The 21,186-nt window shown below is 48.2% G+C and overlaps 1 protein-coding gene across 1 annotated transcript in view; it reads right to left on the bottom strand.

The window, feature by feature from the left end:
- The window catches only part of ABCC10 (ATP binding cassette subfamily C member 10), a gene marked incomplete at its 3' end in the record, with an annotated part of 112,257 nt that extends 97,262 nt beyond the window's left edge, over positions 1-14,995 (bottom strand). Inside the window, 4 exon segments of the mRNA XM_056554715.1 lie at positions 5,318-5,545; positions 8,045-9,302; positions 11,872-12,053; positions 14,894-14,995. Of these exon segments, the coding sequence (XP_056410690.1) occupies positions 5,318-5,545; positions 8,045-9,302; positions 11,872-12,032 (1,647 nt within the window).
- Between the last annotated feature and the right edge of the window lie 6,191 nt (positions 14,996-21,186).

The raw sequence follows: 21,186 nt of genomic DNA, 5'->3' as shown, positions 1-21,186 counted from the left end.
ACGGGGAGAACACAATATAGAGAGGACAGGGAGAACACAATATAGAGAGGACTGGGAGAACACAATATAGAGAGGACAGGGAGAACACAATATAGAGAGGACGGGGAGAACACAATATAGAGAGGACGGGGAGAACACAATATAGAGAGGACGGGGAGAACACAATATAGAGAGGACTGGGAGAACACAATATAGAGAGGACGGGGAGAACACAATATAGAGAGGACTGGGAGAACACAATGGAAAGAGGACATGGAGAACACAATATAGAGAGGACGGGGAGAACACAATATAGAGAGGACGGGGAGAACACAATATAGAGAGGACTGGGAGAACACAATGGAAAGAGGACATGGAGAACACAATGGAGAGAGGACTGGGAGAACACAATATAGAGAGGACTGGGAGAACACAATATAGAGAGGACTGGGAGAACACAATATAGAGAGGACGAGGAGAACACAATATAGAGAGGACTGGGAGAACACAATATAGAGAGGACTGGGAGAACACAATGGAGAGAGGACGGGGAGAACACAATGGAGAGCGGACAGGGAGAACACAATATAGAGAGGACGGGGAGAACACAATATAGAGAGGACGGGGAGAACACAATGGAGAGAGGACAGGGAGAACACAATGGAGAGAGGACGGGGAGAACACAATATAGAGAGGACGGGGAGAACACAATATAGAGAGGACGGGGAGAACACAATATAGAGAGGACGGGGAGAACACAATATAGAGAGGACGGGGAGAACACAATATAGAGAGGACGGGGAGAACACAATATAGAGAGGACGGGGAGAACACAATATAGAGAGGACGGGGAGAACACAATATAGAGAGGACGGGGAGAACACAATATAGAGAGGACGGGGAGAACACAATATAGAGAGGACGGGGAGAACACAATATAGAGAGGACGGGGAGAACACAATATAGAGAGGACGGGGAGAACACAATATAGAGAGGACGGGGAGAACACAATATAGAGAGGACGGGGAGAACACAATGGAGAGAGGACAGGGAGAACACAATATAGAGAGGACAGGGAGAACACAATATAGAGAGGACGGGAGAACACAATATAGAGAGGACGGGGAGAACACAATGGAGAGAGGACGGGGAGAACACAATATAGAGTGGACGGGGAGAACACAATATAGAGAGGACGGGGAGAACACAATATAGAGAGGACAGGGAGAACACAATATAGAGAGGACGGGGAGAACACAATATAGAGAGGACGGGGAGAACACAATATAGAGAGGACAGGGAGAACACAATATAGAGAGGACGGGGAGAACACAATATAGAGAGGACGGGGAGAACACAATATAGAGAGGACGGGGAGAACACAATATAGAGAGGACGGGGAGAACACAATGGAAAGAGGACATGGAGAACACAATATAGAGAGGACTGGGAGAACACAATATAGAGAGGACTGGGAGAACACAATGGAAAGAGGACATGGAGAACACAATGGAGAGAGGACTGGGAGAACACAATATAGAGAGGACTGGGAGAACACAATATAGAGAGGACTGGGAGAACACAATATAGAGAGGACGAGGAGAACACAATATAGAGAGGACTGGGAGAACACAATGGAGAGAGGACGGGGAGAACACAATATAGAGCGGACAGGGAGAACACAATATAGAGCGGACAGGGAGAACACAATATAGAGAGGACGGGGAGAACACAATGGAGAGAGGACAGGGAGAACACAATGGAGAGAGGACGGGGAGAACACAATGGAGAGAGGACGGGGAGAACACAATATAGAGAGGACGGGGAGAACACAATATAGAGAGGACGGGGAGAACACAATATAGAGAGGACGGGGAGAACACAATATAGAGAGGACAGGGAGAACACAATATAGAGAGGACGGGGAGAACACAATATAGAGAGGACTGGTAGAACACAATATAGAGAGGACGGGGAGAACACAATATAGAGAGGACGGGGAGAACACAATATAGAGAGGACGGGGAGAACACAATATAGAGAGGACGGGGAGAACACAATATAGAGAGGACGGGGAGAACACAATATAGAGAGGACGGGGAGAACACAATATAGAGAGGACGGGGAGAACACAATATAGAGAGGACGGGGAGAACACAATATAGAGAGGACTGGGAGAACACAATGGAGAGAGGACAGGGAGAACACAATATAGAGAGGACAGGGAGAACACAATATAGAGAGGACGGGAGAACACAATATAGAGAGGACGGGGAGAACACAATGGAGAGAGGACGGGGAGAACACAATATAGAGTGGACGGGGAGAACACAATATAGAGAGGACGGGGAGAACACAATATAGAGAGGACAGGGAGAACACAATATAGAGAGGACGGGGAGAACACAATATAGAGAGGACGGGGAGAACACAATATAGAGAGGACAGGGAGAACACAATATAGAGAGGACAGGGAGAACACAATGGAGAGAGGACGGGGAGAACACAATGGAGAGAGGACGGGGAGAACACAATGGAGAGAGGACGGGGAGAACACAATATAGAGAGGACGGGAGAACACAATATAGAGAGGACGGGGAGAACACAATGGAGAGAGGACGGGGAGAACACAATATAGAGTGGACGGGGAGAACACAATATAGAGAGGACTGGGAGAACACAATGGAGAGAGGACAGGGAGAACACAATGGAGAGAGGACAGGGAGAACACAATGGAGAGAGGACGGGGAGAACACAATATAGAGAGGACAGGGAGAACACAATATAGAGAGGACAGGGAGAACACAATGGAGAGAGGACGGGGAGAACACAATGGAGAGAGGACGGGGAGAACACAATGGAGAGAGGACGGGGAGAACACAATGGAGATAGGACAGCGAGAACACAATATAGAGAGGACGGGGAGAACACAATATAGAGAGGACTGGGAGAACACAATATAGAGAGGACGGGGAGAACACAATATAGAGAGGACAGGGAGAACACAATGGAGAGAGGACGGGGAGAACACAATATAGAGAGGACGGGAGAACACAATATAGAGAGGACGGGGAGAACACAATGGAGAGAGGACGGGGAGAACACAATATAGAGTGGACGGGGAGAACACAATATAGAGAGGACGGGGAGAACACAATATAGAGAGGACGGGGAGACCACAATGGAGAGAGGACGGGGAGAACACAATATAGAGTGGACGGGGAGAACACAATATAGAGAGGACGGGGAGAACACAATATAGAGAGGACAGGGAGAACACAATATAGAGAGGACGGGGAGAACACAATATAGAGAGGACGGGGAGAACACAATATAGAGAGGACAGGGAGAACACAATATAGAGAGGACAGGGAGAACACAATGGAGAGAGGACGGGGAGAACACAATGGAGAGAGGATGGGGAGAACACAATGGAGAGAGGACAGGGAGAACACAATATAGAGAGGACGGGGAGAACACAATATAGAGAGGACTGGGAGAACACAATATAGAGAGGACGGGGAGAACACAATATAGAGAGGACAGGGAGAACACAATATAGAGAGGACAGGGAGAACACAATGGAGAGAGGACGGGGAGAACACAATGGAGAGAGGATGGGGAGAACACAATGGAGAGAGGACAGGGAGAACACAATATAGAGAGGACGGGGAGAACACAATATAGAGAGGACTGGGAGAACACAATATAGAGAGGACGGGGAGAACACAATATAGAGAGGACAGGGAGAACACAATGGAGAGAGGACGGGGAGAACACAATATAGAGAGGACAGGGAGAACACAATGGAGAGAGGACAGGGAGAACACAATATAGAGAGGACAGGGAGAACACAATATAGAGAGGACAGGGAGAACACAATATAGAGAGGACAGGGAGAACACAATGAAGAGAGGACAGGGAGAACACAATGGAGAGAGGACGGGGAGAACACAATATAGAGAGGACGGGGAGAACACAATTTAGAGAACAGGGAGAACACAATATAGAGAGGACGGGGAGAACACAATGGAGAGAGGACAGGGAGAACACAATTTAGAGAGGACAGGGAGAACACAATATAAAGAGGACGGGGAGAACACAATATAGAGAGGACGGGGAGAACACAATGGAGAGAGGACGGGGAGAACACAATGGAGAGAGGACAGGGAGAACACAATATAGAGAGGACAGGGAGAACACAATGGAGAGAGGACAGGGAGAACACAATGGAGAGAGGACAGGGAGAACACAATGGAGAGAGGACAGGGAGAACACAATGGAGAGAGGACAGGGAGAACACAATGGAGAGAGGACAGGGAGAACACAATGGAGAGAGGACAGGGAGAACACAATGGAGAGAGGACAGGGAGAACACAATGGAGAGAGGACAGGGAGAACACAATGGAGAGAGGACAGGGAGAACACAATGGAGAGAGGACAGGGAGAACACAATGGAGAGAGGACAGGGAGAACACAATGGAGAGAGGACAGGGAGAACACAATATAGAGAGGACAGGGAGAACACAATATAGAGAGAACAGGGAGAACACAATATAGAGAGAACAGGGAGAACACAATATAGAGAGGACAGGGAGAACACAATATAGAGAGGACGGGGAGAACACAATATAGAGAGGACGGGGAGAACACAATTTAGAGAGGAGAGGGAGAACACAATATAGAGAGGACGGGGAGAACACAATAAAGAGAGGACGGGGAGAACACAATATAGAGAGGACGGGGAGAACACAATACAGAGAGGACAGGGAGAAAACAATGGGGAGAGGACGAGGAGAACACAATGGAGAGAGGACGGGGAGAACACAATATAGAGAGGACGAGAACACAATGGGGAGAGGACAGGGAGAACACAATGGAGAGAGGACGGGGAGAACACAATGGAGAGAGGACGAGGAGAACACAATGGAGAGAGGACGAGGAGAACACAATGGGGAGAGGACAGGGAGAACACAATGGAGAGAGGACGGGGAGAACACAATGGAGAGAGGACGAGGAGAACACAATGGAGAGAGGACGAGGAGAACACAATGGAGAGAGGACAGGGAGAACACAATGGAGAGAGGACGGGGAGAACACAATATAGAGAGGACAGGGAGAACACAATGGAGAGAGGACGGGGAGAACACAATATAGAGAGGACAGGGAGTGGGCGGTGTCAGGTGGGTGGAGAGTAGATTAGTGGAGAAGGGGTGGGGTGAGTGAGGTGGTCAGGGTTAGGATGGGTAGATAGTATTAAGGAGGTGGCTGGGAGGGGTGGTTGTCAGAGTAGAGGGTGGGGGTATTGTTTGCTGTGCCTGGGTACTATTGCACTCACCTTGGCGGCAGTCAGCTGGTGCCCCAGTAGCACGTACGTGATGAATGTGATGATTGATACGAGGACGGGCAGCGCTGCCCACAGGTAAACACACACCGCGTCCAGAAGCTTAATGGCACGAAGGCTCCGCAGCTCCTGATCCCGTAACTGGGACACCCGACGGACAAAGTGCTCCTCCCATGTGTAGAACTTCACCACCCGCATCCCGGAGAGGAGCTCCGTCACCAGCTGGAGAGACATCACTCCACAGATATGGCATACAGGAAATTACATCATCACTCCACAGATATGACATACAGGAAATGACATCATCATTCCACAGATATGACATACAGGAAATGACATCATCACTTCACAGATATGGCATACAGGAAATGACATCATCATTCCACAGATATGACATACAGGAAATGACATCATCACTCCACAGATATGACATACAGGAAATGACATCACATACAGGAAATGACATCACTCCACAGATATGACATACAGGAAATGACATCACTCCACAGATATGACATACAGGAAATGACATCACTCCACAGATATGACATACAGGAAATGACATCACTCACAGATATGACATACAGGAAATGACATCACTCCACAGATATGATATACAGGAAATGACATTACTCCACAGATATGACATACAGGAAATGACATCACATACAGGAAATGACATCACTCCACAGATATGATATACAGGAAATGACATCACTCCACAGATATGACATACAGGAAATGACATCACTCCACAGATATGGCATACAGGAAATGACATTACTCCACAGATATGACATACAGGAAATGACATCACTCACAGATATGACATACAGGAAATTACATCACTCCACAGATATGACATACAGGAAATTACATCACTCCACAGATATGGCATACAGGAAATGACATCATCACTCCACAGATATGACATACAGGAAATGACATCACTCCACAGATATGATATACAGGAAATTACATCACTCACAGATATGATATACAGGAAATGACATCACTCACAGATATGATATACAGGAAATGACATCACTCACAGATATGATATACAGGAAATGACATCATCACTCCACAGATATGACATACAGGAAATGACATCACTCCACAGATATGATATACAGGAAATGACATCACTCACAGATATGATATACAGGAAATGACATCACTCCACAGATATGATATACAGGAAATGACATCACTCACAGATATGATATACAAGAAATGACATCATCACTCCACAGATATGACATACAGGAAATGACATCATCACTCCACAGATATGACATACAGGAAATGACATCATCACTCCACAGATATGACATACAGGAAATGACATCATCACTCCACAGATATGATATACAGGAAATGACATCACTCCACAGATATGATATACAGGAAATGACATCACTCACAGATATGACATACAGGAAATGACATCATCACTCCACAGATATGACATACAGGAAATGACATCACTCCACAGATATGATATACAGGAAATGACATCACTCACAGATATGATATACAGGAAATGACATCACTCCACAGATATGACATACAGGAAATGACATCATCACTCCACAGATATGACATACAGGAAATGACATCACTCCACAGATATGATATACAGGAAATGACATCACTCCACAGATATGACATACAGGAAATTACATCACTCCACAGATATGACATACAGGAAATGACATCATCACTCCACAGATATGACATACAGGAAATGACATCACTCCACAGATATGATATACAGGAAATGACATCACTCACAGATATGATATACAGGAAATGACATCACTCCACAGATATGACATACAGGAAATGACATCATCACTCCACAGATATGACATACAGGAAATGACATCACTCACAGATATGATATACAGGAAATGACATCACTCACAGATATGATATACAGGAAATGACATCACTCCACAGATATGATATACAGGAAATGACATCAATCCACAGATATGACATACAGGAAATGACATCATCACTCCACAGATATGACATACAGGAAATGACATCACTCCACAGATATGATATACAGGAAATGACATCACTCCACAGATATGATATACAGGAAATGACATCACTCCACAGATATGATATACAGGAAATGACATCATCACTCCACAGATATGACATACAGGAAATGACATCACTCCACAGATATGACATACAGGAAATGACATCACTCCACAGATATGACATACAGGAAATGACATCATCACTCCACAGATATGACATACAGGAAATTACATCACATACAGGAAATGACATCACTCCACAGATATGACATACAGGAAATGACATCACTCCACAGATATGACATACAGGAAATTACATCATCACTCCACAGATATGACATACAGGAAATTACATCACATACAGGAAATGACATCACTCCACAGATATGACATACAGGAAATAACATCACATACAGGAAATGACATCACTCCACAGATATGACATACAGGAAATGACATCACTCCACAGATATGACATACAGGAAATTACATCACTCCACAGATATGACATACAGGAAATGACATCACTCCACAGATATGATATACAGGAAATTACATAATCACTCCACAGATATGACATATAGGAAATTACATCATCACTCCACAGATAACATACATGGAGGTGACATCACAGACAGCCTGGTATATGGGGGGCTCCTACCTTCACTCGGGCGTCCTTATGTTTCAGCATTTCTTTGTTGTTCTTCATGATCCGGTTGGCGATGACTTTGTTGAGGGGCACCAGCAGCAGCCCCAGGCCGAGCCCCCCTAGGAAGGCCACGCCCACCTGCTGGTAAAGGAGGTAGAGGGTGACGGAGAATTGCACCGGGAGGCTCCAGAGCTCATGGAAGCTGCGGCAGAAGTTGGAGATCCTATCGGCGTCGGTGCTCATGAAATTGACGACTTCCCCCGGGGAGAACGAGGCGAGGCTGCTCCCTTCCCCGTGGAGGGTCTTACGGTAAACGCTGCCGAGCACGGCCGCCCGCACCGAGAGTATCTGCTTGTTAATCTGATGTGTGAACTGATTCTGGACAAGGGCACCAAGGAATCCGCTAGAGAAGAGTCCGATGGTGTAGAGCACCCCCCAGCTGAGGGCCTCCTCACGTGTCTCCATGAAATTTACCAGAAGATTGAGCAGCACCGGCCCCATGAAGGCCAGAGCACAGGAGGCCAGCTTCAGGAGCCCCAAGGTGTAGTAATGGGCCCCAAAACAGGAGTGCAGAGCTCGGAGGAGCCGCGGGGCCCCAGGGCCACACTTAGAGAAGAAGTCCCGGCGAATCCTTGGTGTTTGGAGATGACAGGGTAAAGGATAAACATCCTGAGGGCCCCTCAGTCCTCCCCGGGCCCCTCTCCACAGGAGCGGCTGCATCCAGAGATAGAAAAAACGTGACAACAAGCTTTCCCCGTCCTCTGCTGGTTCCTGGTCCCGGTCTGAGGGGAACGTGTCGACCAATGGGGAACATTCACCCTCATCGTTGATGGAGACCACGGTGGGAGACGTAAGATGCCGGGGAGGGGCCAGGACGGCACAAAAATATACAACCATACAAAAAAGGCGCAGACACAGGAGTGAGAAGCGGGAGACCAGCACAATGTTCATAGGTGACCTCACCGCGCCCTCCTCACACAACCACACCACCGTGATCACCACTGACGGAGTCACCAGGACCACTGGCACCACCAGACTAAGGGGGCCCCTGGACTCTCCATAACAGGACTTCCTGAGGTGCAGGAGGGAGAGAAAGTGGGCGAGCCATGCCAAGCAGGACACACTCCCAGAAAGGACCTCCACACCGGTGGTAACCTCCCGAGGATAGAGGGCGCCAAGGACCAAGTCAGCAACACAAAGACCAGAAATGATGAGAGAGATAAATGTCCGGCACAACCAGGAGGGACTGGGGGGGCCAGAAATACCATGCCTGGAAGAGAACAGAACAACTCGTCACCGGCAACGTCACCGACATCACACAACTCCTCCCCAACACCACTACAGACATCACACAACTCCTCTCTGACAGGACCACAGACATCACACAACTCCTCCTCGACAGGACCAGACATAACACAACTCCTCACCCACAGGACAACAGACATCACACAACTCCTCCCCGACAGGACCACAGACATCACACAACTCCTCCCTGACAGGACCACAGACATCACACAACTCCTCCTCGACAGGACCAGACATAACACAACTCCTCACCCACAGGACAACAGACATCACACAACTCCTCCCCGACAGGACCACAGACATCACACAACTCCTCCCCGACAGGACAACAGACATAACACAACTCCTCACCTACACCGCTACAAACATCACACAACTCCTCCCCAACACCACTACAGACATCACACAACTCCTCACCCACAGGACCACAGACATCACACAACTCCTCCCCAACACCACTACAGACATCACACAACTCCTCACCCACAGGACAACAGACATCACACAACTCCTCACCCACAGGACCACAGACATCACACAACTCCTCCCCGACAGGACCACAGACATCACACAACTCCTCCCCGACAGGACCACAGACATCACACAACTCCTCCCCGACAGGACCACAGACATCACACAACTCCTCACCCACAGGACAACAGACATCACACAACTCCTCACCCACAGGACCACAGACATCACACAACTCCTCCCCGACAGGACCACAGACATCACACAACTCCTCCCCGACAGGACCACAGACATAACACAACTCCTCACCCACAGGACAACAGACATCACACAACTCCTCACCCACAGGACCACAGACATCACACAACTCCTCCCCGACAGGACCACAGACATCACACAAGTCGTTCCCGACAAGAGCACAGACATCACACAACGCCTCCCCGACACCATTACACACATCACACAACTACTCACTGACAAAGACATAACACGACACTTTACTAGCAAAACCATAGACACCACATTCTTCCTCTCTGGAGAACATGACCTCCCTTCCACCTCCTTCCTCTCTGGTGAACATAACCTCCCTTCCATCACCTTCCTCTCTGGTGAACATGACCTCCCTTCCACCGCCTTCCTCTCTGGTGAACATGACCTCCCTTCCATCACCTTCCTCTCTGGAGAACATGACCTCCCTTCCATCACCTTCCTCTCTGGAGAACATGACCTCCCTTCCATCACCTTCCTCTCTGGTGAACATGACCTCCCTTCCACCTCCTTCCTCTCTGGTGAACATGACCTCCCTTCCACCTCCTTCCTCTCTGGTGAACATGACCTCCCTTCCATCACCTTCCTCTCTGGTGAACATGACCTCCCTTCCACCTCCTTCCTCTCTGGTGAACATGACCTCCCTTCCATCACCTTCCTCTCTGGAGAACATGACCTCCCTTCCACCTCCTTCCTGTCTGGTGAACATAACCTCCCTTCCATCACCTTCCTCTCTGGTGAACATGACCTCCCTTCCATCACCTTCCTCTCTGGAGAACATGACCTCCCTTCCACCTCCTTCCTCTCTGGTGAACATGACCTCCCTTCCATCACCTTCCTCTCTGGTGAACATGACCTCCCTTCCATCACCTTCCTCTCTGGAGAACATGACCTCCCTTCCACCTCCTTCCTCTCTGGTGAACATGACCTCCCTTCCACCTCCTTCCTCTCTGGTGAACATGACCTCCCTTCCATCACCTTCCTCTCTGGTGAACATGACCTCCCTTCCACCTCCCTCCTCTCTGGTGAACATGACCTCCCTTCCATCACTTTCCTCTCTGGTGAACATGACCTCCCTTCCACCTCCCTCCTCTCTGGTGAACATGACCTCCCTTCCACCTCCCTCCTCTCTGGTGAACATGACCTCCCTTCCACCTCCTCCCTCTCTGGTGAACATGACCTCCCTTCCATCACCTTCCTCTCTGGTGAACATGACCTCCCTTCCACCTCCTTCCTCTCTGGTGAACATGACCTCCCTTCCACCTCCTTCCTCTCTGGTGAACATGACCTCCCTTCCACCTCCCTCCTCTCTGGTGAACATGACCTCCCTTCCACCTCCTTCCTCTCTGGTGAACATGACCTCCTTTCCACCTCCCTCCTCTCTGGTGAACATGACCTCCCTTCCACCTCCCTCCTCTCTGGTGAACATGACCTCCCTTCCATCACTTTCCTCTCTGGTGAACATGACCTCCCCTCCACCTCCCTCCTCTCTGGTGAGCATGACCTCCCTTCCACCTTCCTCCTCTCTGGTGAACATGACCTCCCTTCCATCACCTCCCTCTCTGGTGAACATGACCTCCCTTCCATCACTTTCCTCTCTGGTGAACATGACCTCCCTTCCACCTCCCTCCTCTCTGGTGAACATGACCTCCCTTCCACCTCCTTCCTCTCTGGTGAACATGTCCTCCCTTCCACCTCCCTCCTCTCTGGTGAACATGACCTCCCTTCCATCACCTTCCTCTCTGGTGAACATGACCTCCCTTTCCTTTCCCTTGATGTGTACACGGAGCTCTGACCTTGGGGCCCCGGCATGGCCAGCACTGCTGAGAGCCAGGACGACATGAGGGACGCAGCTGAGAATGAGCTGATTGAAGCAAACACCGACGTGTCCCTGGACCCAGACAGGCAGGGGGTCTGATGAAGAGGACACACAGAGCCGGGCGAGGACATCCTCCATCACCTCTGCAGCCAAGGGACCCTGCAACAGAGAACGAGGACATCATGACCACACGCTGAACATAGGAGAAGACATCATGACTGCACACTGAATATAGGAGACATCATGACTGCAGACTGAATATAGGAGACATCATGACCGCACACTGAATATAGGTGGAGACATCATGACTGCACACTGAATATAGGAGGAGACATCATGACTGCACACTGAATATAGGAGGAGACATCATGACTGCACACTTAATATAGGAGGAGACATCATGACCGCACACTGAATATAGGAGGAGACATCATGACCGCACACTGAATATAGGAGGAGACATCATGACCGCACACTGAATATAGGAGGAGACATCATGACCGCACACTTAATATAGGAGGAGACATCATGACCGCACGCTGAATATAGGAGACATCATGACCGCACACTGAATATAGGAGGAGACATCATGACTGCACACTGAATATAGGAGACATCATGACTGCACACTAAATATAGGAGGAGACATCATAACTGCACACTGAATATAGGAGACATCATGACCGCACACTGAATATAGGAGGAGACATCATGACCGCACACTGAATATAGGAGGAGACATCATGACTGCACACTGAATATAGGAGACATCATGACCGCACACTGAATATAGGAGGAGACATCATGACCGCACACTGAATATAGGAGGAGACATCATGACCGCACACTGAATATAGGAGGAGACATGATCGCACACTGAATATAGGAGGAGACATCATGACTGCACACTGAATATAGGAGGAGACATCATGACTGCACACTGAATATAGGAGGAGACATCATGACCGCACACTGAATATAGGAGGAGACATCATGACCACACACTGAATATAGGAGGAGACATCATGACCACACACTGAATATAGGAGGAGACATCATGACCGCACACTGAATATAGGAGGAGACATCATGACTGCACACTGAATATAGGAGGAGACAGCGTACATTACATTATATTATATTAACTCCTGTATATTATCTCCTGTATATTATATTATATTATCTCCTGTATATTATATTATCTCCTGTATATTATATTATCTCCTGTATATTATATTATCTCCTGTATATTATATTATCTCCTGTATATTATATTATATTATCTCCTGTACATTATATTATCTCCTGTATATTATATTATCTCCTGTACATTATATTATCTCCTGTATATTATATTATCTCCTGTATATTATATTATATTATCTCCTGTACATTATATTATATTATCTCCTGTACATTATATTATATTATCTCCTGTATATTATATTATCTCCTGTATATTATATTATATTATCTCCTGTACATTATATTATATTATCTCCTGTATATTATATTATCTCCTGTATATTATATTATATTATCTCCTGTATATTATATTATCTCCTGTGTATTATATTATCTCCTGTATATTATATTATCTTATCTCCTGTATATTATATTATATTATCTCCTGTACATTATATTATCTCCTGTATATTATATTATCTCCTGTATATTATATTATCTTATCTCCTGTATAATATATTATCTCCTGTATATTATATTATCTTATCTCCTGTATATTATATTATCTCCTGTACATTATATTATATTATCTCCTGTACATTATATTATATTATCTCCTGTATATTATATTATCTCCTGTATATTATATTATCTTATCTCCTGTACATTATATTATATTATCTCCTGTACATTATATTATATTATCTCCTGTATATTATATTATATTATCTCCTGTATATTATATTCTCTCCTGTATATTATATTATCTCCTGTATATTATATTATCTTATCTCCTGTATATTATATTATCTCCTGTACATTATATTATATTATCTCCTGTATATTATATTATCTCCTGTATATTATATTATATTATCTCCTGTACATTATATTATATTATCTCCTGTATATTATATTATCTCCTGTATATTATATTATATTATATTATCTCCTGTATATTATATTATCTCCTGTATATTATATTATCTCCTGTACATTATATTATATTATCTCCTGTATATTATATTATCTCCTGTATATTATATTATATTATATTATCTCCTGTATATTATATTATCTCCTGTATATTATATTATATTATCTCCTGTATATTATATTATATTATCTCATGTATATTATATTATATTATCTCCTGTACATTATATTATATTATCTCCTGTATATTATATTATCTCCTGTATATTATATTATCTCCTGTATATTATATTATATTATCTCCTGTATATTATATTATCTCCTGTACATTATATTATATTATCTCCTGTATATTATATTATCTCCTGTATATTATATTATCTCCTGTACATTATATTATATTATCTCCTGTATATTATATTATCTCCTGTATATTATATTATCTCCTGTATATTATATTATATTATCTCCTGTATATTATATTATCTCCTGTACATTATATTATATTATCTCCTGTATATTATATTATCTCCTGTATATTATATTATCTCCTGTACATTATATTATATTATCTCCTGTATATTATATTATCTCCTGTATATTATATTATCTCCTGTATATTATATTATATTATCTCCTGTATATTATATTATCTCCTGTACATTATATTATATTATCTCCTGTATATTATATTATCTCCTGTATATTATATTATCTCCTGTACATTATATTATATTATCTCCTGTATATTATATTATAGTATCTTCTGTACACTATACTATATCCCATACATTACCCCATATTCCATCCCATACCCCCCACCACACACTGTTACCGGCCGCCCACCCCTCTCTCCAATGATCGGCTGAACTTCTCACCTCACTCCCCTTCCTGCTCCCTCCACGGAGGCGGAACTAATAAGTCGGAACTAAGGAGCAGGATTTAAGTTTCCAGGGGCGATAATGTTTAACGAACCAAATTCAATCAGACACCATAGAGATTATTCGTGTACAGACAAACCTACGAACGACTGGCTGCACTGACGCTGTCAGCCGCTAGATGGCAGCATATAAATGAAGTAAGTGTGTAATAGAGAGGCCGGCCAGGAGATGGCAGCATACACATGAAGTAAGTGTGTAATAGAGAGGCCGGCCAGGAGATGGCAGCATACACATGAACTAAGTGTGTAATATAGAGGCCGGCCAGGAGATGGCAGCATACACATGAAGTAAGTGTGTAATATAGAGGCCGGCCAGGAGATGGCAGCATACACATGAAGTAAGTGTGTAATATAGAGGCCGGCCAGGAGATGGCAGCATACACATGAAGTAAGTGTGTAATAGAGAGGCCGGCCAGGAGATGGCAGCATACACATGAAGTAAGTGTGTAATATAGAGGCCGGCCAGGAGATGGCAGCATACACATGAAGTAAGTGTGTAATATAGAGGCCGGCCAGGAGATGGCAGCATACACAGGAAGTAAGTGTGTAATATAGAGTCCGGCCAGGAGATGGCAGCATACACATGAAGTAAGTGTGTAATATAGAGGCCGGCCAGGAGATGGCAGCATACACATGAAGTAAGTGTGTAATATAGAGTCCGGCCAGGAGATGGCAGCATACACAGGAAGTAAGTGTGTAATATAGAGGCCGGCCAGGAGATGGCAGCATACACAGGAAGTAAGTGTGTAATAGAGAGGCCGGCCAGGAGATGGCAGCATACACATGAAATAAGTGTGTAATATAGAGGCCGGCCAGGAGATGGCAGCATACACATGAAGTAAGTGTGTAATATAGAGGCCGGCCAGGAGATGGCAGCATACACAGGAAGTAAGTGTGTAATATAGAGGCCGGCCAGGAGATGGCAGCATACACATGAAGTAAGTGTGTAATATAGAGGCCGGCCAGGAGATGGCAGCATACACATGAAGTAAGTGTGTAATATAGAGGCCGGCCAGGAGATGGCAGCATACACATGAAGTAAGTGTGTAATATAGAGGCCGGCCAGGAGATGGCAGCATACACATGAAGTAAGTGTGTAATATAGAGGCCGGCCAGGAGATGGCAGCATACACATGAAGTAAGTGTGTAATATAGAGGCCGGCCAGGAGATGGCAGCATACACATGAAGTAAGTGTGTAATATAGAGGCCGGCCAGGAGATGGCAGCAGAGGCATAGAGGCTGCTCCTCTGTCAGTAATGTCGGGCTGTGGCCCTTGCACTGAGAGATCCAGAGGAAAACGGGGCCAATAGGGCAGAACAGAATCCTCAGTACATCGCAGTGGGGCCCCTGTATCCTCAGTACATCACAGTGGGGCCCCTGTATCCTCAGTACATCACAGTGGGGCCCCTGTATCCTCAGTACATCACAGTGGGGCCCCTGTATCCTCAGTACATCGCAGTGGGGCCCCTTTATCCTCAGTACATCACAGTGGGGCCCCTGTATCCTCAGTACATCACAGTGGGGCCCCTGTATCCTCAGTACATCACAGTGGGGCCCCTGTATCCTCAGTGCATCACAGTGGGGCCCCTGTATCCTCAGTACATCACAGTGGGGCCCCTGTATCCTCAGTACATCACAGTGGGGCCCCTGTATCCTCAGTACATCACAGTGGGGCCCCTGTATCCTCAGTACATCACAGTGGGGCCCCTGTATCCTCAGTACATCGCAGTGGGGCCCCTGTATCCTCAGTACATCACAGTGGGGCCCCTGTATCCTCAGTACATCACAGTGGGGCCCCTGTATCCTCAGTACATCGCAGTGGGGCCCCTGTATCCTCAGTACATCACAGTGGGGCCCCTGTATCCTCAGTACATCACAGTGGGGCCCCTGTATCCTCAGTACATCGCAGTGGGGCCCCTGTATCCTCAGTGCATCACAGTGGGGCCCCTGTATCCTCGGTACATCACAGTGGGGCCCCTGTATCCTCAGTACATCGCAGTGGGGCCCCTGTATCCTCAGTGCATCACAGTGGGGCCCCTGTATCCTCAGTACATCACAGTGGGGCCCCTGTATCCTCAGTGCATCACAGTGGGGCCCCTGTATCCTCAGTACATCACAGTGGGGCCCCTGTATCCTCAGTACATCACAGTGGGGCCCCTGTATCCTCAGTGCATCACAGTGGGGCCCCTGTATCCTCAGTACATTACAGTGGGGCCCCTGTATCCTCGGTACATCACAGTGGGGCCCCTGTATCCTCAGTACATCACAGTGGGGCCCCTGTATCCTCAGTACATCACAGTGGGGCCCCTGTATCCTCAGTACATCACAGTGGGGCCCCTGTATCCTCAGTACATCACAGTGGGGCCCCTGTATCCTCAGTACATCGCAGTGGGGCCCCTGTATCCTCAGTACATCACAGTGGGCCCCTGTATCCTCATTACATCACAGTGGGGCCCCTGTATCCTCAGTACATCACAGTGGGGCCCCTGTATCCTCAGTACATCACAGTGGGGCCCCTGTATCTTCAGTACATCACAGTGGGGCCCCTGTATCCTCAGTACATCGCAGTGGGGCCCCTGTATCCTCAGTACATCACAGTGGGGCCCCTGTATCCTCAGTACATCACAGTGGGGCCCCTGTATCCTCAGTACATCACAGTGGGGCCCCTGTATCCTCAGTACATCACAGTGGGGCCCCTGTATCCTCGGTACATCACAGTGGGGCCCCTGTATCCTCAGTACATCACAGTGGGGCCCCTGTATCCTCAGTACATCACAGTGGGGCCCCTGTATCCTCAGTACATCACAGTGGGGCCCCTGTATCCTCAGTACATCACAGTGGGGCCCCTGTATCCTCAGTACATCACAGTGGGGCCCCTGTATCCTCGGTACATCACAGTGGGCCCCTGTATCCTCAGTACATCACAGTGGGGCCCCTGTATCCTCAGTACATCGCAGTGGGGCCCCTGTATCCTCAGTACATCACAGTGGGGCCCCTGTATCCTCAGTACATCGCAGTGGGGCCCCTGTATCCTCAGTACATCACAGTGGGGCCCCTGTATCCTCAGTACATCACAGTGGGGCCCCTGTATCCTCAGTACATCACAGTGGGGCCCCTGTATCCTCAGTACATCACAGTGGGGCCCCTGTATCCTCGGTACATCACAGTGGGGCCCCTGTATCCTCGGTACATCACAGTGGGGCCCCTGTATCCTCAGTACATCACAGTGGGGCCCCTGTATCCTCAGTACATCACAGTGGGGCCCCTGTATCCTCAGTACATCACAGTGGGGCCCCTGTATCCTCAGTACATCACAGTGGGGCCCCTGTATCCTCAGTACATCACAGTGGGGCCCCTGTATCCTCAGTACATCACAGTGGGGCCCCTGTATCCTCAGTACATCACAGTGGGGCCCCTGTATCCTCAGTACATCGCAGTGGGGCCCCTGTATCCTCAGTACATCACAGTGGGGCCCCTGTATCCTCAGTACATCACAGTGGGGCCCCTGTATCCTCAGTACATCACAGTGGGGCCCATGTATCCTCATTACATCACAGTGGGGCCCCTGTATCCTCAGTACATCACAGTGGGCCCCTGTATCTTCAGTACATCACAGTGGGGCCCATTTATCCTCAGTACATCGCAGTGGGGCCCCTGTATCCTCAGTACATCACAGTGGGGCCCCTGTATCCTCAGTACATCACAGTGGGGCCCCTGTATCCTCAGTACATCACAGTGGGGCCCCTGTATCCTCAGTACATCACAGTGGGGCCCCTGTATCCTCAGTGCATCACAGTGGGGCCCCTGTATCCTCAGTACATCACAGTGGGGCCCCTGTATCCTCGGTACATCACAGTGGGCCCCTGTATCCTCATTACATCGCAGTGGGGCCCCTGTATCCTCAGTACATCACAGTGGGGCCCCTGTATCCTCAGTACATCACAGTGGGGCCCCTGTATCCTCAGTACATCACAGTGGGCCCCTGTATCTTCAGTACATCACAGTGGGGCCCATTTATCCTCAGTACATCGCAGTGGGGCCCCTGTATCCTCAGTACATCACAGTGGGGCCCCTGTATCCTCAGTGCATCACAGTGGGGCCCCTGTATCCTCAGTACATCACAGTGGGGCCCCTGTATCCTCGGTACATCACAGTGGGCCCCTGTATCCTCATTACATCGCAGTGGGGCCCCTGTATCCTCAGTACATCACAGTGGGGCCCCTGTATCCTCAGTACATCACAGTGGGGCCCCTGTATCCTCAGTACATCACAGTGGGGCCCCTGTATCCTCAGTACATCACAGTGGGGCCCTGTATCCTCAGTACATCACAGTGGGGCCCCTGTATCCTCGGTACATCACAGTGGGACCCCTGTATCCTCAGTACATCACAGTGGGGCCCCTGTATCCTCAGTACATCACAGTGGGGCCCCTGTATCCTCAGTACATCACAGTGGGCCCCTGTATCCTCAATACATCACAGTGGGGCCCCTGTATCCTCAGTACATCACAGTGGGGCCCCTGTATCCTCAGTACATCACAGTGGGGCCCCTGTATCCTCAGTACATCACAGTGGGGCCCCTGTATCCTCAGTACATCACAGTGGGGCCCCTGTATCCTCAGTACATCACAGTGGGGCTCCTGTATCCTCAGTACATCACAGTGGGGCCCCTGTATCCTCAGTACATCACAGTGGGGCCCCTGTATCCTCAGTGCATCACAGTGGGGCCCCTGTATCCTCAGTGCATCACAGTGGGGCCCCTGTATCTTCAGTACATCACAGTGGGGCCCATTTATCCTCAGTACATCGCAGTGGGGCCCCTTTATCCTCAGTACATCACAGTGGGGCCCCTTTATCCTCAGTACATCACAGTGGGGCCCATTTATCCTCAGTACATCACAGTGGGGCCCCTGTATCCTCAGTGCATCACAGTGGGGCCCCTGTATCCTCAGTGCATCACAGTGGGGCCCCTGTATCCTCAGTACATCACAGTGGGGCCCATTTATCCTCAGTACATCACAGTGGGGCCCCTGTATCCTCAGTGCATCACAGTGGGGCCCCTTTATCCTCAGTGCATCACAGTGGGGCCCCTGTATCCTCAGTGCATCACAGTGGGGCCCCTGTATCCTCAGTGCATCACAGTGGGGCCCCTGTATCCTCAGTGCATCACAGTGGGGCCCCTTTATCCTCAGTACATCACAGTGGGGCCCCTGTATCCTCAGTACATCACAGTGGGGCCCCTGTATCCTCAGTACATCACAGTGGGGCCCCTGTATCCTCAGTGCATCACAGTGGGGCCCCTGTATCCTCAGTACATCACAGTGGGGCCCCTGTATCCTCAGTGCATCACAGTGGGGCCCCTGTATCCTCAGTGCATCACAGTGGGGCCCCTGTATCCTCAGTACATCACAGTGGGCCCCTGTATCCTCAGTACATCACAGTGGGCCCCTGTATCCTCAGTACATCACAGTGGGGCCCCTGTATCCTCAGTGCATCACAGTGGGGCCCCTGTATCCTCAGTACATCACAGTGGGGCCCCTGTATCCTCAGTGCATCACAGTGGGGCCCCTGTATCCTCAGTGCATCACAGTGGGGCCCCTGTATCCTCGGTGCATCACAGTGGGGCCCCTGTATCCTCAGTACATCACAGTGGGGCCCCTGTATCCTCAGTGCATCACAGTGGGGCCCCTGTATCCTCAGTACATCACAGTGGGGCCCCTGTATCCTCAGTACATCACAGTGGGCCCCTGTATCCTCAGTACATCACAGTGGGGCCCCTGTATCCTCAGTACATCACAGTGGGGCCCCTGTATCCTCAGTGCATCACAGTGGGGCCCCTGTATCCTCAGTACATCACAGTGGGGCCCCTGTATCCTCAGTGCATCACAGTGGGGCCCCTGTATCCTCAGTGCATCACAGTGGGGCCCCTGTATCCTCAGTACATCACAGTGGGGCCCCTGTATCCTCAGTGCATCACAGTGGGGCCCCTGTATCCTCAGTACATCACAGTGGGGCCCCTGTATCCTCAGTACATCACAGTGGGGCCCCTGTATCTTCATGTATGGAGATAGTTTCTCAGTATCTCACAGTCTGGGGCCCTCCATCTCATGTATGTACCTCCCTACTGGGCCCTTTTACCTTCTTTGGGGTCCCTTCGGTTCTCTTCGGTCTCAGGCTCCGGATCTCTGAAGATTGATCTTTGGACAGAAGGTGATATCTAGGGTCATAAAT

Source organism: Hyla sarda, unplaced genomic scaffold (genome assembly GCF_029499605.1).
Source record: "Hyla sarda isolate aHylSar1 unplaced genomic scaffold, aHylSar1.hap1 scaffold_874, whole genome shotgun sequence".
NCBI classification, from domain to species: Eukaryota; Metazoa; Chordata; class Amphibia; order Anura; family Hylidae; genus Hyla; species Hyla sarda.
The sequence above is the reverse complement of the archived record's forward strand: the minus strand, read 5'-3'. Positions and strand labels throughout refer to the sequence as shown.